At 42.0% G+C, this 23,417-nt stretch overlaps 1 protein-coding gene across 3 annotated transcripts in view; it reads left to right on the top strand.

Moving 5' to 3' along the window:
* Positions 1 to 23,417, top strand: part of LOC119651463 (mitochondrial folate transporter/carrier-like) — a 133,822-nt gene that overhangs the window by 82,453 nt on the left and 27,952 nt on the right. For 2 of the 3 annotated variants that reach the window (XM_038055081.1, XM_038055074.1), the window contains one exon: positions 6,081 to 6,226. The exons of the other annotated variant lie outside the window; for it this stretch is intronic. In XM_038055081.1, the coding sequence (XP_037911009.1) occupies positions 6,081 to 6,226 (146 nt within the window). The remainder of the gene's footprint in view (positions 1 to 6,080; positions 6,227 to 23,417) is intronic. 3 annotated transcript variants of the gene reach the window in all.

Here is a 23,417-nt window from a genome sequence, read left to right as displayed (position 1 = left end):
TCGAGAAGTCAATAGCTATTATCAGAGCGACATATATTGACACAAAATGCACGTTTTGCACCAAAGTAAAATCTTAGCGGAATTTCAGGTTGAAAGCGGAGTCCGTCAAAGTTGCATCTTGCCATAGATATTATTTCTTCTTGTTATCGATTACGTGGTTTATGCCGCCAAAGATGTTAATCTTTCCTCAAACATCTTGATTACGGTGATGAAATCTGCTTGCTCTCTCACCGGGTCAAATGACTCTATATTTAGAAAGGGAGGCAAGGAGAGTTAGACAAATAAACATCAACAAAAGCAAGCTCCGAGCTTTCGTGAACACTTGTGTGCTGATATCCCGATAGATCGGTGGGTAGGTCACACATTAAAAAAGAGCGACAACTGCATTACTGACTACGCCATGCAATGGAACCAACTCTCCCAGGATGGCGGACGAGAGGGCCGCCCCAAGAGCACTTGGCGCAGAACAATGGAGGGAGATTGCAGGCGTCTCGGGAAATCGTGAGGGAGCTGAAGCGCATTTCGGCGAACCTTCACTACTCATTGTCTATTGACACAAAATCTGGTGGAAAGGTGATCAGGCAACACTCGGAACCGTAGAATTTATAGCGCGAACAACACTGGTAGACTTTGAATTTGAGGTGTTCACTGATACGTCGACTGCAAAAGACGCCAGTCATGGATCGCCACTCTATCCAGACTGCGCGGATACTTGAAATAATTTCGCTGTGCAGATAATGTGGCTGATTTCCTGATTAGTTTCGGTGGGCCAATATTGCTCACAATGTTTGTGTTGGTTTTATTTAAATCAGTTATCAGACAATTATCATCCAAATAAAACATTGTGTAGAAGATAAGATGTTGGACGTCGTGTGAGACAGTGTCCATGATGAAATCTAAGGGATGTGACGAGAGGGCACCTTGTGTGCTGTCGGCAGTTGCACTTTCCGTGTATAGTTGTCGCGGTACTCCTACTATCGCTAGGAAGATTTTTCGAAGCGTTTACGTAAATTTTGAAGATAAAATAAAATACTGAAGTTGAAAATTAAACTTAAAGTATTTCCCGCTTATCGTAAAAGGCGAAATATATAAATTTTGTAGGCTAGAAATCTTAAAAATGAAGCCATCTTGTCAACGAAATATCAAACAGGCCTTGGATAAAGAATTACTTTAAAACTACGATTCTTGGTTACCGAGAACGGATTTCGGACTTCGACAACGGTCTAGTTTAAGGGGGTCATCCCGTGTGTCGGATTCGGGGAATCGAATTTTTTTTTGGCATCAATTGCATCTAGATATAGTGTAGAATATATGGGCAAAGTGATTTTTTGATATTCGGAGTCATTCGGAAATTATAGTGTTAAGCACGTGATAAGTCACATGCCAGATTTATGTCGATCGCCGTAATAAAGCGCGTATTTGTCGGTCCGAAAGGCGTTCGAATGATTTCGCTAAAAGGAAAAGAATTGAAGCCAAGGCCGTACATGTGTTTCTTGAAAAAACCTAAGGTTTATGGACTAGGTATAGCAGATTAATGGTCAGTTAAGGTTTTATGGCTAAAAATCACATTCTACTTTTTAAATGCGTTTTTCTCGAAACCGCATGTTGAAAATCGGCTGCCACTATAGCGCAAAATCTATCCAACCAAATTCTTTGAAATTTTCACGACTTACTCAGAACATATTTCTACGGTCTACTACTAGGATAATTGCGATTCATTCAGTAATTTTTTTTTATTCATTGAAGAAGCCGTAAAAAAACACCAAAATTCAAAAAAAAAGGTTAACACGGCACCAAAAATTTAGTTTTTAATATTTTTTAATAATCCTAGTTTGCGGACTGTAGTTAAGTCTGTACGTTAAAATGCCGTTTACTTTTTTTCTTTAAGATGATCGCAGCGCCCTCTAGCGTGGCAGCAGAAAAACATCTTTTTTTAGAGATGGGTATATAAACTGCTCGTATTTCAATTACTAACTATGTGATTGGGCTGGAAAAATTACTATGCACGCTCAAGATATTAACAAATCTATGGTGGAAAAATCGTATTTGTATCTTTATCCAGTTCTTCACAAAAAAGCCAAAAAAACGGCCTTCACACGGGATGACCCCCTTAAGAAGTATTACAATTGTGCAGTGCTCTACACCAATAACTATTTCTGATATAGAGAAGGAAAGTATCTATGAGCAATTACCAGAAGTTCAACTATGGCTTCCTCACCGTGTTTGGTGATCTAAATGCCAAGAATGACTCTAACATCATCTTACTCGAGTATGTGATAGGTGAGGCATGGCAACAAACATCTGATAAGTTTGAACACATCGCGAGTAACAGTAAATTTGCGAGATTTGTCTTGTTGGCATCGGCATCGAAGGGGACATCTGATGGTCGCTGTTCTTTGTTTGCGTGGCGGTTGTGTCTGCTTGTACTGATTGTGAATTGTGTTCATGATTCACTGTTAGCTATCGTAACAAAGTGCGAGAAGTGCAGTGTAGTGTACACAGTGACAAAGAGAATTTGACCATTGCTTTCATAAAGGAAGGAAGAAATTTATCTTTGCCGCCGGCTTTGACGGTCTCCCTGCAGACCAAGCAATATTTGTATTTTCAGGCTTACGCTCGACCACAAATTCGTCGGTTACGTAGCTTACTTACGACAGCAAGCACTTCCGCTATGAGGTAGAGGGAAGTGGCTAAACATAATGAGGTCGCCCCTCACGTTGACATATAAGACGGATCGAGATCCCAGCGAATTGCACAAATAAAACCACCGCTACTTGGTTCGGCGAAAAGGTAGTCTAATGTGTAACCCACGGCCTTTGCATAACCGAAGGGCCCAAGTGTTTGCTTGGGGCATCCAATGGATATCAGAGCTATTCAACGTCAACAATTTCTAGTTTCGAACTTGTTTAAGGAGATAAATTTGACATCACGCCCTCTGTGCAATATTACATATTTGTTATAGTGCGAACTATTGTTCCAATTCTTGTTTAAGATACATTAGGATCAACCTATACATAAACAAGTCGAAATACTGGAACCTGGGCGCTTCGGGTATAAAGGTTTTGTGTTCATCTTATGTGGGAAACTCTCTATGCACAGATTTCCATTCGGTCATAGCTAAGAATACAAAACATTCCGTCATATTTGGCCAAACTTCAAGATACACATATGTACATACATATCAACGATATTAATACTGTGTTCATTCTAAATACCGGAAGCTAGGCGCTTCGGGTATAAATGTTTTGTGTTCATCTTATGTCTTATCTTTTCCATTCGCATATAATTAAAAATACAAAATATTTTTTCAGTAATTGCTAAACTGCAGATTTACGTATGTACATACATATTAAAGACAATAAATATGGTGCTAATCCTAAATAAACAAATTTTGCCCATCTAAGCTTATCTAAAGCATCTGGGTGCATTTATAGATTACTTCGTGCACAAAAGCACGCATACATATAAGTACGTAAATTAAATAGCTTGTACTAACTTACACACATATCCCTCTTATTGAATACTCCCCGCAAAATTCATTTGCACATACATACCCATATACATACACATGCCTGTCTCCAGTAATTGATACTGATATACAAATAACTAAAAAAAATAAACAAGAAAAACGAAAATGTCTCCATGTACCCCGCCATTCATATAAGTTCATATTATATGATGACGACGTCACGTCTTATATTGCAACAAATTTACGTGAAATGCAAAACTTTCATCTTCTATAACTTTGTTAATAGTAGTTGGATTTCATTCAAACTTCTCAAAGTTGTGCTTCATAATTTCCCTTATACTACTATGTCTAGGTTGAAATTAAGGGGGTTTTCGGGTAAATTTCTATAGGGCCTACAAATAAGTTCTGTCGGTTTTTTTTTTTTTAAATTTGAAGCTTTATTGTGAAAAATTGGTTATACGTTCATTGTTCAAAGTATTGCCCATCGCTAGCCACAACTTTCTTCCATCTTTCAGGCAATTCATAGATACCATCGCGCCGAAAATTGGCCGGCTTGGCCGCTATCCACTCATCGAGCCATTTTTTGAGTTCGTCGTAATTGGAGAAGTGCTGGTCAGCCAGGCCATGCTGCATCGACCGAAACAAATAGTAATCAGAAGGAGCAATGTCTGGAAAGTACGGCGGGTGGGGTAGGACTTCCCATTTCAACGTTTCTAGATATGTTTTAACGGGCTGTGCAACATGTGGACGACCATTGTCATGTTGCAAAATAATTTTATCAGGCCTTTGCTGGTATTGCAGCCGTTTTTTCTTGAGTTCGCGGCTCAAACGCATCATTTGACGTCGTTAGAGTTTGCCCGCGACCGTTTCGTTCGGTTTTAGCAGCTCATAGTATACCACACCCAGCTGGTCCCACCATATACACAGCATGATCTTCTCACCATGAATATTCGCTTTGGCCGTCGATAATGAGGCATGGCCGGGGTATCCCCACGTTGCCTGACGCTTGGGATTATCGTAATAGATCCACTTTTCATCACCAGTAACTATTCGATGCAGAAAACCCTTCCTTTCTTGTCGTTGGAGCAGTTGTTCGCACGTGAAAAAACGGCGTTCAACGTCTCTTGGCCTCAGTTCATACGGAACCCAATTTCCGACCTTTTGGATCATTCCCATTACTTTTAAACGGTGCGAAATGGTTTGCTGGGTGACTCCAAGTATTTTTCCAAGTTCTTCTTGCGTTTGCGATGGATCTTGGTCGAGCAATGCCTCTAATTCTTCATTTTCAAAAATTGTTGGCCGTCCGGCGCGCTCTTCGTCTTCCAAGTCAAAATTGCCGCTTTTAAACCGTCCAAACCATCTCTGACACGTTCGCTCAGATAGAGCATCGTTACCATAAACTTCCACCAAAATGCGATGACTTTCGGTTGCTTTTTTCTTCGTATTGAAATAATGAAGTAGAACTCCCCGCAAAAACACATTATTTGGTACAAAATTGGCCATTTTCGATGATGAAAAAAGTATTGTTGTTTACATTTCAATTAAATAATTTATACTGACGTTTGTGCCTATTGACAGTAGCTCTCCCATGAATGTTTGGAAATGTGGATCAATGGAATAAAAAACAAGCTACGCCATCTATTGTGAAAACCGACAGAACTTATAAAATATAGTAATATGCAATTATCAACACCATTTGAGCAGATTTCGGATTGGAATGTATTTTGAAGCCTAAATTTCGTATAGATGCACCACTCTGATTTTTATTCATTTTTTTTCAGTTTAATAGGTTCTGAGAACGAGACCGGTTTCAAATCGCACAATTTGAATTAGACACCACTCGCAAACTTCATTGGCGATACATTTTTCTGTCTCCAGTAATTGATATTGATATACAAATGACTAAAAAACTAAAACAAAATGTTTGCTTCCGACCCCTTATTCACATGAGCTCAATTTGTTGTGATATTGACGAATTGATGTATGATGATGACGTCGTGCAAGAATGCACAAAATTCACATAAAATGGAGAAGTTTTACCTTATATAACTGTGTTAATAACATTTGGATTGCATTCAAACTTGATCAAATTATGTCTTTTGTTATCCCTTATACCATTGCTAAATTGTACTTCTAATATGAACTTAAGGGAGGTTTCCGGCTAAATTTCTAAAATATGGTAATACACTATTATTAATTTTATTTGGGCACATATCGGAACGGGATGTATTTTGAGATCTAGATTTCCTTCAAATATATCACACTTTTTAGGGCACAAATTTTGAGCCCTCACTCCCCTATGTTTCATCCGATATCAAAAATGGGACCAGCTCCGAAAATAAGCCTCTTTTATTTGATACCCACATAACTATATCCTGTGAAAAAAATTAAAACCCCCTTTGGCATGTGTTACCTAAAATTAACTGACCGAACAGCATTGATTTAATTTAAGTGTTATATGGTACCTCAGAAATGTCTGTACATGTGTCAAACAAATATCTCTTTGAGGCAAATACTCAGAGAAATCAATTATTTGTTTCAGCAGATGGAAAAAATAATAATTTAGCTACATAAATTAGCATTTAATACATACTCTTCCTTTTTGTTGCAGGGGACGTCTGAATATTTAATTTTTGCCGCCATTTCAAAATTGATAGCCGCTGCAGTGACATATCCATACCAAGTGATAAGAGCGCGCTTGCAAGACCATCACCATACCTATGAAGGCGCTTGGGATTGTATGAAAAAAACATGGAGGTACGAAAGATTGTTAGGTTTTTATAAAGGTCTTGTACCGTACCTTGTCCACGTAACTCCAAATATCTGTTTAGTTATGCTAATATGGGAGAATTTTACAAAATAAAATTTATATCTATTAGAAAATATCTAGAAAAATAACCTACTTATTAGTTCTTAACAGAGATCTGATCACTTAATCTATACTTGAAGGGAGCAAACACCATTTAAATTCAAGTGGGATTTAGAACAAAATCACCTGGTTTTGAAATTCTATTATATTTTTTCCCCTTTTATCAGTATTTACTTCATCATTGTTATTTGCGGCAATCAGCCTTCATTGTGTAGTGAGCTTGTAGTGATATTAAGAAAATGTGGCTGAAATTTACTTACAGTAAATTTTGATTTCTTGAAATATATAGAGTTGTTATTATCAGTTTGTTGGAACCAATTCCAGGTGGGATTAAAATTAAAATGTCACTCTGTGTATATCAAACGTCTTTTTAATATAATGGTAATGAATGGTAAAGTGTCTTAAGAGGAGAGTACAGTTTAATAATCTGTTCGGTTTAATAATTTCTAATTTCGTCGATAACATATAAACTACCTGAATAAAGTTGGCGCCCTCCAACTGATATTCTTTGTGATCGACATATCAAAGAACGTTTCAAATCTACCGCCACCATAAAAGAATATGAACGCCACGTCACGTGGATCAGGGGAATAACTCGCTATGAACATGCTCAAAAATCGTGAGAGACGCGTACTCGTTGGTATGGTGCTGATATCTGCGTTAATGATAATTCGCTAGCTAAGATTGGTCTGATTGTCCCAATCGATAGTAAATGAATCAAAGAAATACCTAGCAACTACCAAAAAACCGCGATTTGAGGAGCTTTTGATTCCATTCGGACTGACCATCAAGAAAAGAAGCGAACCGGATTCAAACTAACCGCTTCCGCTATCGAACGGTGCAAACGTTAAAGAAAAAGAAAGCAAGTTGAGTTTAGAGAGGTCAAACTGTATGAGAGGATACTTACGTGATTGCCTGCAACATAAGCAAAAAAATTAAAAGCTCCAGGATTAGCCACCTCCATCGAAGGGGCAGTTAATAAGAACAAAAACTTCCATGTTATTTGCGCTTACTCCTTAAAAATTCAAAGGCGGTAAGTATGGATAACTCCCAGGCTACTCAGTATGAACACTCACCGCTGTTAGGTTAAATGATTGTTTGAACTGAAATGAATAGTAACAGTTGAATTTCAGAGGTCAGTCATTAAACGTTAGGCACGCTTCACCAGTGGCAGTAAATTTTTTGACTCTGTCACTTTTACGATGTTACGTGAAAGCTGCAAAGGTGTACAGCTTAATAAGTCCGAGGCACATAAATTGATGAAATGCTTGTATGGCCCTGAGCTATAAAATAATAATAAAATAAGGAAACTGAATTCGATGCTGACATTGCCACCATTTACTTCGCCTTACCTTCATTAATGTCCAGCCTAAGATTTCGCGCTGCCTGATTGATCTGGATAAAACTAGAATGTACATATCGGGTTGCCCTTCCCATAATGTCAAAGTCGTCAGCATAGGTCAGAGTTGGCTGGACTTGAAGAAGATGGTGCCTGCCGCAATAATATAAATATCGGGTATCACTTTTCCCAGGATCAGATTAACGAGGATGCATGATAGGGCATGCCCTTGTCTTAGTTGTTGATGCTGAATGGTCTGCTGCTTTTATCTGGCCTTGTACATTGGTTGGATGTTACAACTAATGGCCATTTTCCAACAGTTTTTCCACCGGTTACGCAGATGGTACTCTCTCTCTGACACCTCTATAATTGACGCACTGCCTGATATCTTCCTTTTTATGTATAGAACAGATAATGCCTCGTTGCCAGTCGTCAGGCATTGATTCGCTGTCCCACACCTTGAGCCTCATTTGATGAACCGCTGTTTTTTCCATTCTTAGTGGTGGCAGCATTAGTCCGTCGTCTTCAGTTGGCGCGACCTCCAGCTCGCCGATATTTTGGTTGTTAAGCAGTTCATCAACCAATCGCTCCAATATGCTCATACGGTCGGAACTCAGATTTCTCTCTTTGCCTCGGCAGGGTGACCATCGCATATAAGGCTTCATCGTGCTGACTTGTCGGTAAAAATTCACGAGTTCGCAGACTTATTGGTGCTCCCAGGCTTCCTTAGGCCGTCTGCAGTATTCTTTCGTTCCAGTCCTCATTGAATCAGTCATTCCAATTTTTTTTGCGACTGCAGTCAAATACGAGTATGTATGCGACCATAGTAATGATAACGTTCTTCAGGTGGTTGTGAAGATCAATTGTCGATGCTTCAACTCCAGGAGTTCTATTGACATTTTTCATGGTTGATAGGTCGCGATGTTCAATCAACACGTGTCAACTTGGTTGAAATTGGTCCCGTCTGGAGAAACCTCCCCAACAGCACTTTTCTTAATTTCTGAAATACGTTCAGGAACCCTCCTTACGTTGCTTAAAGCAACTTACGACAGTCTTGTCGAAAAAAAAAAATGTTCCTGTAAAAATAAAATACCTTTTGGTTTCACAATGTACTTTAAAACTGCTAATTAAAATGGTGCTATGGTACTCTTATTTTAATATTTAGTAAAGACACTTTTTTAAAGCTTTTCTCGGGTTTTAAAAACCTTTTTCCTATTTGGTTGTCTCAAACGGTTTTAATCACCGAAGTCAACATATCTTTAGGCAAGGCGCAGCTATTGTGAGGGATTTGTATAAAACCAAGCGACTTGCTGTATAGGACATTCGTAACCACTAGCATGTCTTGAGTTTAAGTCTCCATACATGCAAAAGCGGGGATGCAATATTTTTTTTTTCCACAGAAGCTATAATAGTATATTACCTATGAGACCATTGCGCCTCAAAATCGGCCGTTGATTGCTTTCCTGCGAATTAAGCACTAAGAACGCACTGGCCTGCGCCGCATTAAATGGTGGCGATTTCGTGAGAAGAAAGAAGAAATGATCTCACTTACGCGATTACCAGCCATTAAGAATCTGCAAGAATTGTGGAACCAAATTGAAGACACAATCCAGAAAGCGGCCTCTCCAACCCTCGGGGTCATCAAGCCAGGTAAGCGTTATATCAACCCAAATACCTGGCTTTGGAATGTTGATGTTGAAATGAAGGTCCGTGAAAAGAAACGCCTCTACCACAAATTTCTCGACGATAAAACGCCTGCTAATTGGCAAATTTATAAGAATCCCAACCGAGAAGTAAAGAAAGCGGTCGCTGCCACCCGAGCGAACCATTACAAAAATCTTCACGATAAACGATATTTCGGGAACCACTTGTTCCCTTCATCAGTGCTAACAAGTCTGCTCGTCAGTGGGTTTATTCGCTATTTTTATACTAATCTAAATCTATAATACTATTCTAATTAATTATATGGCAAAATTGATTTTCAAAAAGACTTCTATTTAAATTTTTTTTTAAAGACTTTTTTTGTATATCCTGAAAGAAGAAGACTTTTTTAATTAGTTTTGTATGTACGTTTTATATGCTGGGACAGATTTGAGAAGCGACTCTTCGGACTATAGCCATGTATAGTCCAGCGCAAAGATCGAGCGTTTTCAGCGCTTTATGTAAGTTCTGCGGGACTAATCCCGTCGCTGAAATTACCACTGGGACTACTTCGATCTTTTGTAGTCCGTAGTTCCAGATTTTTTCGTGCTGCTTTTCAATAGTGTTCCGGTCCAACGGCTACACCGATTATGAAGCACGCTCGTTCTTCCTTCACAAGCAGAACCAGATCGGGTCTGTTATAAGTAGCACTGTGGTCAGTGGCAATAGTGTGATTTAACAGTAGTTTGAGCCGATCCTTTTCCAAGATTCTCTGCGGAGTATACTTATAATAAGGATGGTAAATGAGTTTCCCTTTCCACATGTCGACCTTCTGTTGGACTGAAGTAACATTCGACATGGGATCCCATTCTCTGCTTCTCAAGTTCAAAGGAGATAATTTATTATCTGCCATGACGGAAGCCTGATGTATTTGGCTAGAGGATTGTTTCTCGAAGAAAAACTCACAAAGGGAATGCACTTGATTATAGTGCAATGTTTTCAAATCAAGTATCCCCCTTCCTCCCTGATGACGTGGGATAGTGATCCTCAATTTCTCGGCAGCTCTATTGTGCATGTTGGTTGGTTGTCGTCTTTGGCAGACAATTTGATGTCGATGTTTGATGTTTGACTTGGAACCTATATTGGCTTTCACGCAGAAGATGGGATAGTGAATTCAAAGCCAAACAAAACCACAGCGGGAGTAGAGAGTCGCCTTGGAAGATGCCTCGCCTGATTGGTATCTTTGCTGATGTTTGTGAGGATACCGATAGCTTCGTGCTCCAATTCTTCATCACTGTTCTCAGGAGAAGAATGACATTCGGGTTGATTTTATACAAGCGTAATACTTGTAGTAACCACTAATGCGATATGGAGTCAACGGCTGATGTAGGCTGTCAAGATATTTCGTTTTTGGTGGACAGCCTGCTTTACAGCTACCGTATCGATTATAAGCTGTTCTTTACAGCCTCGGGAGCAATCATATGATTAAATTGATTTGGCAATATCCTGTGGGCGCTTTTGAACCGCTTAAGCCAGAAGTATTGAACCTTGTCAACTCCTGGCGCCTCCCAATTGCCTGCCTTGTCAAGGGCTGTTTCAACATCGATTTCAATTACGCCAGGCATGGCCATTTCGGGGAGGACTACGCATGAGCGCATAAGGTGTGGGAGCGACGCCGCTTGTAAATTGCAACGGCTGCATTCCAGAAGTCTTCGCTTAAAGCTTTTCAAGGTTTTGTGTAAACACAAAACCTTATTAAAATCGGTTTACTGTCTGTCTGTCTGTCTGTCTGTCCGTCACACGCAATTTTCTCGGAAACGGTTTATAGCGATTGACACCAAATTTGGTAGAAAGGTGGGAACTGTGAACGCTCACGCATATTGTGAATTACATTCTTTTACGTCGAATTTAAGGGGGGGTCCCCATACATGCAAAAGGGGGGTGTACATTTTTTTTTCATCAAATATTGACTATATTGTTTTATTGTGGGGTATCAAATTAAAGGTATCGGTTAGTACTTATCGAAGCCGGTCTTAGTTTTGACATTTGTTGAAAAGGTGGGGAGTACGGGTAGTTGAAAGTGGTCATTTTTTTAACGAACCCATTCTCAGGAACTACCAAACCGAAAAATCTGAAAAAAATCAGGGGGCTGCTACTATATGATGCCTAGGCTCCGAAATACCTTCCATACCGATACCTGTTCATATAAAGTTAATAATAGTATATAACTATAATTTTTAGTAATTGACAGGAAAACCCCCCTTAAGTTCACGCTAGAATCACAAAATTCTGCTGCAATGTAGGCTACAGTATAGAGCATGATCCTGCCAAATTTGGTAAAAATCGCACTATTACTAACAAAGTTATAATAGGTCAAAACTGTCGCTTCTGTGCAAATTCAAGACTTTAAATATCAATATCACTCAAAGTGGATATTCTCACATAATGTATGCATATATTAAGTGCTACATACTAATGGGACAAATGCACACTCAAATCTCTTTATAAAAGAAATACACAAAACCTTTCATACCTGAAGCGTGTAGCTTCCGGTTTCCCGACTTGTTTGATACCTACGGATGCGATTGGACTATACCGCAAGTTTCTGCTTCAGCACTTCGAGGATTTCTTCGTTTGGCATATCATTGGACAGGTGGTAGTTTTCAATGATGTTCGCAACACATCTGTGCACTCTTGGTGATGGATTTCCAAGGAGTGGTTGCGTGGCACCATCAATCTCCTTTCTCAACTTTTTGTTGAGTCGAAATACCCAGAACGGTAAAGTCCCATTGCGCATACCTCTGTTATTCGCTCCAAGATGTTGATTATAAAGACGAATAACCGTGGCAGCTGCAATATAGATCAGGCTGTGAACCTCTGGAGCAATAATCTCGCTAGTCAATCGATCAGCCAAAATTCTGTCAACGGCAGCAATGATTTTAGTAGCTGCCGAAGTAAACTTCAGTTTTGGGATCTTTGGTCCAGCGTCTGGGAAAATCTCAACATATTCTGTGAATGCGAGCTGGAATGCAGTGAAAGTCTCATTATGAATTGGGTCGACATCCCCAGTCACTAACCTTTTCCTCATTACTGGGTTCATGGAGTGCCTTAAAGGTGGAGTATTCGTGTTACTCCTTTGTTCAGTCCGGTAAGTTGGTGACTCCAGACCGAGCTCAAATGAAGCTTCGTGCAAAATTTGTTGCCTGACTGGTAGAGCAACTCGATTATTTTTCACTATCACCCGGTAATGATTGACAACGTTCTGCTCCGGAGCATGACTTAGTTCTGGGAAGCGGGTTATGAACGCGTCATGGAGTCGGTGTCTGTACCGTGATGGATTCCGTTCCAAATTCGTGACACGGTAATAGGCGCGGATGATAAATTCGTTAAGTTGATTCGTTCAAACCATACAACGCCTAGGTCTCCCGTCCCTGGTGGTTGACAGCATAACCGCCAAAACATCCAAGGGCGAAGAGCGGCGCTGGTGTTGTTGAGCGACCCTTAACCGTGGAAACATTCTGCTTGTCCGCGGCTACTTATTTACAAGATTAACTTGCGATATTCGTAGTTGACCCGATGAGTCATGTAATTATCCGCAACCCACGCGCCTGTTCGTATGGAGCTCTGCGTTTACAAATTTGAACGGCGTCTGGATCTTGTCCTTAAAACTGAGCTGTACGGGAAAAATAAAATCATGGCAATCAACACCTTCGCCATTCCCGTCCTTCTATGCACTTTCGGTGTGATACAGTGTAGTAATACTGATTTAGAATCTGTCAATAGACGGGTAAGGGTAGTTCTTGCAAACAACAACATGCACAATAGAGCTGCCGAAAAATTGAGGATCACTATCCCACGTCATCAGGGAGGAAGGGGGGTATTTGATTTAAAAACGTTGCACTACAATCAAGTGCATTCTCTTCGTGGGTTTTTCTATGAGAAACAATCCTCTAGCCAAATACATCAGGCTACCGTCATGACAGATAATAAATTATCTCCTTTGAACTTGAGAAGCAGAGAATGGGATCCCATGTCGAATGTTACTTCAGTCCAACAGAAGATCGACATGTGGAAAGAGAAACCCATTCACGGAGGTCATATAAAAAATTTGTTGTTGTCAGGCATTGACATCGAAGCCTCCAACAAATGGTTGACAAATGGTGTACTTTTCTATGAGACCGAAGCATTCCTAACTTCAATTCAGGATGCTTCGCTTCCAACAAAAAATTATAAACGATACATCCTTCACGACTCCTCAATCACCAACTCCAGTTGTAGGTTATGCAACTGTGAAGAGGAGACCATCCAGCACATAACATCTTAGTGCAGGATGTTGAGCAGTACCGAGTACACCAATCGTCATAACTCCGTCTGCAAGATTCTCCATTAAAACATTGCGTTGAAGTATAATTTGGTGGCAACCTACCATCCTTACTATTAGTATACTCCACAGAGAATCTTGGAAAATGATCGGGTCAAACTACTGTGGGATCACACTATTGCCACCGACCACAGTATTAATTATAACAGACCCGATCTTTATAATCGATGTAGCCCTACCGTTGGACCGGAACACTGTTGAAAAACAGCACGAAAAAATCCGGAACTACGGCCCCTTGGCAGACGATATGAGGCAGACTTGGAGACTACAAAAGATCGAAGTAGTCCCAGTAGTAATTTCAGCGACGGGATTAGTCCCGCAGAACTTACATAAAGCGCTGAAAACGCTCGATCTTTGCGCTGGACTATACATGGAGTTGCAAAAAGCGGTTATCCTTGCAACCTGTGCTATAGTCCGAAGAGTCCTGTCCGGTAACAATCTGACCTAATGGGTTTCAGTCTTGATCCGCACTGTCTTCGATTTAAAATCTATATATCTCTGCAGCTTAAAACCACCACGACACTGCTTGAAGTGTTTACGACAATCGGGATGTAGCAATACATTTTCGCATGGTCGCACACACTTTGCGTTAAAACGCATCATCGCTGTGATGCGGGCCTTTGGATGTTGCCTTCAGCCCATCCTTAGCTTGGTCGCCCCTCGGCCCGGTTGGGTGGGAGGAGGGTCCGTGGGCTTTTTTAATATATATATATATATAATTTTTTTTTATGGATGGAGGTGGAAATCTTAGAAAGGCGCTGCTGCGTAGTGTGTGGGATTTGCACCCACTAAAACCACCCCCACTGTTCTGCCACCCCCCGCCCCCCCCCCCCCCCCCCCCCCCGCGTTACCACCGTGAAGTATTACTTCGCCGGGCTCTGGTTCGCTACACCAGCTCGTCCATGTTGCGTCTCCATCCCGGCGCCTTCCAAGCTCCATCCAACTCCAAGAGTTTTGTCTGCACCACGGCTACTGCCTCATTTACCGCCATCCAACTTTCCTCCGAGTTCAGCATCAGGAATTGTGTCAGGTAGTAATTTAATTCTCTGTGCTTTCGGTCGCCTTATTTCTCGATACACGGGATCAATGTATGCGTCCGCCGGCTCTTGTCGGAGTTATCCCACCGTTGTTGCCACCTGCCACACAACTCTCTCCTGAAGGCTTTTCGGAAATCCGCATTCACTTCGGCTGGATTTGCCTTCCGTTTTTCGTGGAACCACTGTGCCTCGCTCGCTAGAAGATCTATAGGGATCATTCCCGCGATGACACACACTGTCTCCCTCGACGCCGTCCTAAATGCGCTGCACACCTTTAGTGCAATTAGCCGGTTCAACGCTCCCGCCCAGACAGGGGCCGCGTATAGCAGGATCGACCTCACCACTCCCGCGATGAGAAGCCTGCGATTATACTTCGGCCCTCCCACGTTAGGCATCATAATTGCAAGGGATGAGCTGGCATTTGCTGCCTTCTCTCGCGCATAATCCAAGTGCCCCTTGAAACCCAACTTGGCATCGATCATCACCCCCAGGTATTTGACAATTGATTTTGAGACGACCTCACGATTACAACCCGGATGGTAACCGTGTTGTTCTTCCTACGGTTGGTAATGAGGACCGCCTCCGTCCTTTCGTCCGCCAGGTCTAGCTTGGCCATTCCTAACCATGACTTGATGGTATGAATGGCTTCATTTGCATAAAGCTCCACATCCTCGGGATGCTTTGCAATTGCAACTACCGCCAGGTCGTCCGCAAAACCAATCAACGTTGTTTCCTCCGGCACGTCGTCGTACATTATGTTCCACAGCAGCGGTCCCAATACAGAACCTTGAGGCACACCTGCTATCACAATGTACTTCTTCGGCCTGTCGTCCGTCTTGTACCAGAGAAGTCTGCCCGAAAGGTAACTCTCGATTAGCCGAGCCAAGTAGCTAGGAACACCCAGTTTGTCCAAAGCACCTTTAATGCAGCCCCAGTTGGCTGAGTTAAAAGCATTTTTGACGTCCAGCGTCACTAGAGCACAGCATTTGCCCAGGGCCATTGCATTTCGAGCCAATTCCACGACCTTTGATACTGCATCGACCGTAGAACGGGCTCGCCGAAACCCAAATTGCCGCTCTGAAAGGCCACCCGCAAACTCGATGAACGGGAGCAGCCTGTTGTATATCACCCTCTCCAACATCTTCCCCATGGTGTCTGAGAGACAAATAGGGCGATATGAAGAGGGCACGCCGGGTGGTTTTTGGGACTTCGTTAGCAACACCAGCTTCTGCCTCTTCCACTGGGCGGGAAATACTCCTTCCACTATGCACAACCTGGCCTTGACCGCCACCTTCAGAGCCTTGTTCGGAATTCCGTCCAATCTCGGAGCCTTGCTATCATCAGTACGTCTGCAGATTTCCCGAAATTCCTCTTCGATAATACCAGGAATCAAGAAGACGTCCTGCTGAGCTGCCAGTTGGGTTTGACTTTCATCCTGCTCCTGCTGCGGGAAAAGAGTTGCAATTACGAGTATTTGCAACAAGAGCGTGTGCATGTCACTTGAGGTGATTTTTGGCCGCGGATCTTGTTCATTACAACTTGGTAGGCTGTATCCCACGGATTCGTATTAGCCTCCATGTAGAGCTTCTGGTAGCATTCCCGCTTGCTTCTTCGTATGGCCTCTATATATATATATATATATTTTTTGTGCGTACACGGAGTTGGAAAATCTTAAAAAGACATGTCCGCCCCAGCTCCGCCGCCCGAACGTCGGAGCTACAGCGGGCGCGTCTGGGATTCGCACCCACTAAAAACCACCTCCGGTCTTTCCAACCCCAGCCCCGCGGGACCACCATTGAGGCATTACTTCGCGGGGTAGGTTTGTCCTTAGGCACTCGTCCTTCTCCTATTTGCGGCATTCCTCCTTCTTTGTTCCTTCAGCAATTCCTCCTGCATTTGGATGATCGGACTCCAGCATCTCCGGAACTAAGCTCTCTGGGGTCACGCTCCTGCCCAGCACCTGGTTTAAGCTCCTTCTCCAGTCCCACTATAAGTTCTCATTTTCAGAAAATGCAAGGGAACATTACAGGGTCCAGGTGCATGGCAAACTCATTTTTTAAGTAAACCAAATTTCAATTTGAGCAATGCCCAAACGCGTTAATTCGGTTTCGATAATAATAATAATAGCCGGTCCCAAGTCCGGTTGTCAAAAGAGGAAGGATGGATAGCTTCAGTCTGAATGGTTGGACGCCACCGCAGCGTCTCAGGGGGTAGGTGAGGAAAGTGTAGGAACTTTGCAGTCTTGCAGATTACTCACTACGGAAGCTATCCCAACACCTGGCATCTAGGGATAAAATGCACCACCAAAAATGAGAAGAAGAAGAAATTTGGTCCGGCACGGATAATCGGCGGGAATCATCTGACTTGGTGACCGGGTCGAGCTCTCGTAATAGACAGCAAGGCGTCGAAATCGCTAGTCGTGGGGCGGTTCGAGGTCTAGGCGCCACGACGACCAGGAGCACAGCTCCGCCTGCTGCAGCTATTTCGCCACAATCTGTGGCGTCCAATTCGACAGGTTCGCGTAGGCAGGTGACTGTGCAACGAATCGCAGACCAGTACCGCTTTATTAGTCGCAGCGACGCAATCCCGGCCACCATCAGGTAGCGTGTTCGACCGAGAGTCGAGGGGGCAGAGGCGGCGGCATCAACAACACCACGCCGCACTGCAGGCAACAGGTTCAGTACTCGCCGAAGCACTCTTCTCCACCGTCCAGCTGAGGTTCGGGACGAATTCCAAAGAGCGTGTATAGAATTTTCGGATATGGATACTTTGCATAGACCAGGTATTCCCAGGCTCTATGCAACTCCGGGAATTCTATCTCAAACCAATGATGAGATTGCATCTCTGCTGTGTGCCGATATGTCGCTGCTGCAACTACAATCACTTGTGTATTGTGATGCAGTTGCGGCTATCAGATTGCACGGTCAGAAGATTCGCTTTCGTGTTATTGGTTTGAGCGGCCGAAGAAATCCACCATGGAAAATTCGTCTGGAACGTCGGCGGGACTCACTAAAGCAGGACATTGCTAGACTGATTCAGATCAGCTCTGGCAATGCCAGCAGACGGGTGAGAAATAAAGTGCAGAGGGTTTACCGGAACTATGCCATCCCCAGTGAGACACCCGTAGTTGAAATTCTGAACATTAAAACAGAAACTTTCTGCCATATGCAGTCGGTTACGACGGTATGGCGAAACTCATTCGAGACGTGTCCAGAATGCAACATACGCGAGGAACCAGCGGAGCTTTTTCAGATCTCTCAACGATTCCCAACAGAGCGTCCAGACAGTGCAGTTTTCGGTGACAGAAGCGAAAGAGTATTAGGGTGGACTTTGTGGATTACCCGCCCAGCATGGTGAGTGGATCACCGCCGAAGGCGTCCGCCATGCCAATACGCCTGGGCGAAGAGCGGATCGATGAATTGAAGTCGAAGGCCATGCACGGTAAACACGTGAATTGTCTTTGGCAGCCATTTGTCGATTTGCATTTGTCGAACAGATGGCTGTGTGCTGGGGAGCTCTTTGCTGAGACGGAGGGGTTTGTGTGTGCCATTCAGGATGGCGTGGTCGCCACCCGAGCTTATAAGAAGCTCGTCATGAAAGAACGGGTGGAGAACGACCAGTGCAGGATATGTGGTCTCATTTCTGGCTGTACTGTTATGGCACCGCTGCAATACATTACCAGGCATAATGCTGTATGTAAGGTTATCTATCAAAACCTTGCATACAAGCATGGGTTGATCATGGGAAAATGTCCGGTTTACCAATATGAACCGCAAGCAGTACTTGATAGTTCTGCTACAGAACGTATTGGGAACGGCAAGTTTTGACTGATCGCCATACTGCACATAACAAGCCTGACGTACTGTTAGTTGACAAGACGGGTCGCTCCGCGTATATAATTGATGTTGCTATCCCCCATAACAGCAACATTGAACGGAAATACGTGGAGAAGAAGGTGAACTATGAGCCATTGGCTCGAGAAATCAAAGAAATTTGACGTCTCGAGCGGGTGGTTGTAGTTCCCATAATATTGTCAGCTACAGGTATTGTACCTAAATCCCTCATGGCTTCCCTTGATGTCATGGGACTTTCGCACAGTCTGGCTGCAGAAGTACACCATTCTGCATACGTGCTCGATGTTGCGGGGAGTTCTCGACGGATTCTCCCATTAACCTACCACCGGGCACCACCACCAGCGCCCCTTTAGTTTTTAAGTAGGTAGGATCGTCCGAGCCTAAATGCTTGGCACTTAGTAATATTAGGTAAAATCCGGCATCTGCCGAGATTGTGGTAACTCGGAAAATAATAATCGTTGGCTTAACAATCCAATTGGATCAGGGCCTTGAAGTGTATTAGAGCACTTCACTCAAGACCGTAACGGTACACTACAGAATATCCTGTAAGAGGCAATGTGGTTAGCATTGCGCTCGCCTGAAATTATTACCCTGATTTGGCTAAATCATGATCATCATTATGATATAAATACCACTGCCACCAGTGAGATTTGAGCCGCGACCTTCCGTTCGACATCCTTGTGCTCTAAATACTCAGCTATCCGGATATAAAAAGGTTTCGCTAATACAGAACACATGCGTCGCCTATTTGCCATAAAATAACTTAACAACCAGTCGGGAAACCGGAAGCTGGACGCTTCAGGTACGAAAGGTTTTGTGTATTTCCTAGTACGTAGCACGTAATATATCCATATATTATGTGAGAGTATCTACTTTCGGGTGATATTGACATTCATGTCTTCAATTTTCAAAGAAGCAACAAATTTGAGGTATTATAACTTTGTTAGTAATAGTGCGATTTCCACCGATTTTGGTTTGGTTTGGTGGGAATCGCACTATTTCTAACAAAGTTATAATTCGTCAAAGTTGTCGCTTCTTTGCAAATTCAAGACTATGAATGTCATTATCATCCGAAAGGGGATATTCTCACATAATATATGCATATAATACGTACTACGTACTAAGAAATACACAAAACCTTTCTTACCTGAAGCGTCCAGCTTCCGGTTTCCCGGTATGCCATATTTTAGAAATTTACACGAAAACCTCCTTTAAGTTTATCCTAGAAATATAATGCGGAATTTCATCATGCATCAGTATAGGCAATAGTATAGGATATAGTTCTTGTATGAATGAATGAAATCCAACTATTATTAAAGTTAAAAAAGGTCAAATTTTGCATTCCAGGTAAATTTATTGCACTCTAGGTCGTGCATGAAGTCATCATTATATGAATGGCGGGGTCGATGGGGGCATTTTCGTTTTCCTTTTTGAGGTTTTGTGTTAAACAGATGTTTTATTATCTCGTGCGGCAGTTTATTAAACCGAATTTCATCGACTTTAAGGAGCTTTGTGTTTCTGCAGGGTTGATAGCATCAGTAGCCAAGATTTTGCAAGACAGTGATTTTTTTCAGGTTTAGCTGTGGTGCTGATTCTGCCCTGAACTTATCCCAGTTAGTGTAGGCGAATTTTCTAATCTTGTTGGGTACTCGCTTTTGCAGTTGAGAGGTTAAGGAAAGGTTGAGCTCAACTCCAAGGTGATCGGACATTCCTGGTAACGTTTTGCACGTTAACACCTGTAGTGTGCGCGTAGCTTCTGCGAATATTAGAAAATTGATAATAGATTACTCTAATGCCAGTAAGCGGTAAAGTAGTTTTCTAACAATCCGCATGCCTTTCTGGAATGTTCCGCGGGTTATAAAAGAAGCGGAGTTTCGCCATCAGAGTCAGTGTAGCTCTTAAATTAGAAGAGAACGCATTGGTTATGAATATGCCTCGAATTGAATCAATTGTTCCAATTGATTAAATTGTTGTATAATTAAGTATGAAATAAAGGTTTCAATTAAAGTTACAACAGTCACCACCTTGCACCTAGGAAATGGTGACTGGGCTCGAAGTAATGATTTATAAAAAGTTTTTACACTCAATCCAGTGAAAAATAAAGTTCCGCGGTGTTCACCCTCCTCTGCCAATAGGACTCTGGCTTCAAAGTTAACAAGTCGGGAAACCGGAAGTTGGGCGTTTCAGGAATGAAAGGTTTTGTATATTTCTTATATAAAAACATTTGAGCGGAAATTCGGTAAATCAGTACCTAGCATGTAATGTGTTGCATATATTATGTCAGAATATTCACTTTCGCGTGTTACTGACATTCAAAGTCTTAGAATTTGCAGTGAAGCGACAACATTGATCCATTATTATGCCAGTAATAGTGCGATTTTTACCGAAGTTAAGGGGGTTTTGCAGTCAATTACTAACAATTGCAGTAATATATTATTATTAACTTTATTTGGACAGATGTTGGAGGGTATTTTAGAACCGTATAGTAAAAGCATCTTGATTTTTTTCAAATTTTTCGGTTGTGCAGGTTCCGAGAAGGGGCCGTGAAAAAATTACCAATTTTGAGCATCCGCCCTCCCCCTGTGTACATTAAATGTCAGAACTGAGACCAGTTTTGAAAAGTGCTGACTGAGACCTTTCATTCACTTTATATGGCCCCCTTTTGTATGTGCAGAAATATGTATGCATGGGTGTCCACCGTTCCCACTAAATTCGGGGTCAATCATATAACCATTGCTGAGAAAAATACTTGTGACAGACAGAGAAACAGACCAACAGGCAATAAACCGATTTTAATAAGGATTTGTTTTACACAAAACATTAAAACCGCTGTTCTCATCATCAGAAAACTCAATTGTAAAAAAGCGTGTAGACACGACAAAATTATAGTCAAAATGGTCAAAGAACTCTCTCTCGAATATGTAAACAACTTCTATTATAATTACGGTTGCAAAACCGGGAAAAGATCCGACGCAAGTAGCATCATATCGCCCGATAAGTCAGTTTCCTACTTTATCAAAAGTATTTGAAAAACTGGTAGCATCAAAGATTCTGACGTTCCTAACAAGTCGCAATATAGTCCCCGACCATCAATCTGGTTTTCGAAAAAACAAGCGCAGTACAACAAAAGGTTCAGACAAGCTTTTAGCCAAAAAACCTTATTCCGCCGTCTTTCTTGATATTGCCCAGGCAATTCGGGCAAAAAGGACTATTGACTGGCTACCAGCAAATATATATGATATCTTGGATTCCAATATAAAAGGTCGGTTGTTCCGATTAAGATAGAAAAGCTCCAAATCCAAAAATCAAAGCAGTGTCCCTCAGGGAAGCGTACTAGAGCCAGTATTGTATCTGATATATATTTTCGAGCTGTCAATTGACGATAATCTGATTATATCTACGTTCTCGGAAGACACAGATATCCTTAGCTCTCATAAAAACTTGAGGATGCCCCCAAGTCCCCGGAATTTTATTTGGAAGAATTTCAACAGTGGCTAATGACAGGGAGAATTCGCCAATAAATTCAAAAGCTGTCACGTTACATTTACTCTGAATTGAAAAATGTGCCCGCCCATTTCGGTCAATGGAATCAATATTCTATAAACTGACAATGTCAGACATTTTGGATTCCACCGCGATCGTCGTCTTCCTTGGAGAAGGCTCATCGAAGTTAAATGAATGCAAAGGAAACTAAAACTAGAAAGTATCTAGTGGCTAATCAGACTGCGCCATGCTGTTTACATAGTGTGTTAGCCCCAAGTCCAGGCAAAGGAGGAGTCAATGTTAGGTTAGGTTTGAGGTAACGGACTTTGAACTATCCTCAGTAAAACAAAAGTAAAGTGAGATAAGGGAAAAAAATAAAGTATAGTTAGTTCTTCCACTATTCTAAATCCCACCTGACGTCTTAGGCTGACAGATCCCACGACAGGCCGACCAAGCAAGCGCATCCAATGTCGTTAAAAACAAAATTATCGGGTTAAGTGACAAAAATCAGGAAACTGCTAGGGCATTCACCTCAGCCGAAGCGGCAGAACGGGCTCCGGCGCTGTCTAGAAATGGACAGGGTTCTGGACACATGAACATTGTCAGGACGTAAGTAATTTAGTCTGAGCAAAACAAATACGTGTCTGCACGCTGAATGTTGTCACCCTCACAGGATATGTGTGCTCCACAATAAACCCGATGGTCTGGTGCGAAAAGTTCCGACATAAAACACGAATGCGGTAAAAATGGCTATAAACTTCTATTTTACTCAATACTGTGGTGGCATTGCCAGCTCTATGATGCCATTAAAGATATCGATCGCACTATTCACTTCTTCACCGCGTATGCATGACAGACAAGGAGCTACAGGGAGGTCATCCGAGAGGACAACTCACCCCGACTGAGCAACTCGAAACACACCCACCCACGCAACTCCCCTACTTGCTGTTAAATTCATTTAACATAAATAAGCTGAGAAAATAATAATCATAAATAGATTAAGATAATAATAATCATCTTATTTACACTATTGTATGAGTAATTGAATATCATCAATATTCGCATTATTGTATGAATCATTGAATATAATCAAACAATTGTATTTTGTGATGCATTCGATACTCCTACGAAACTCGATACAATTTTTCTCATGTCGGTTTTTAAGGTTTTGTGTAAAACAAACTTTATTGAAATCGGTATACTGTCTGTCTGTCTTTTTTTATGGATGTAGGTGGAAATCTTACAAAGACACTGCCGCGTCAGGTTACAGCAGTGTGTGGGATTCTTACCCACCAAAACCGCCCCACTTTCTGCTTCTTCCGCTTTTCCAAGTTCCTCTTTTAC

The sequence above is a fragment of the Hermetia illucens genome, chromosome 1 (assembly GCF_905115235.1).
Source record: "Hermetia illucens chromosome 1, iHerIll2.2.curated.20191125, whole genome shotgun sequence".
NCBI lineage: Eukaryota > Metazoa > Arthropoda > Insecta > Diptera > Stratiomyidae > Hermetia > Hermetia illucens.
Note: the sequence above shows the minus strand (reverse complement) of the source record. Positions and strands in the feature narration are given on the sequence as shown.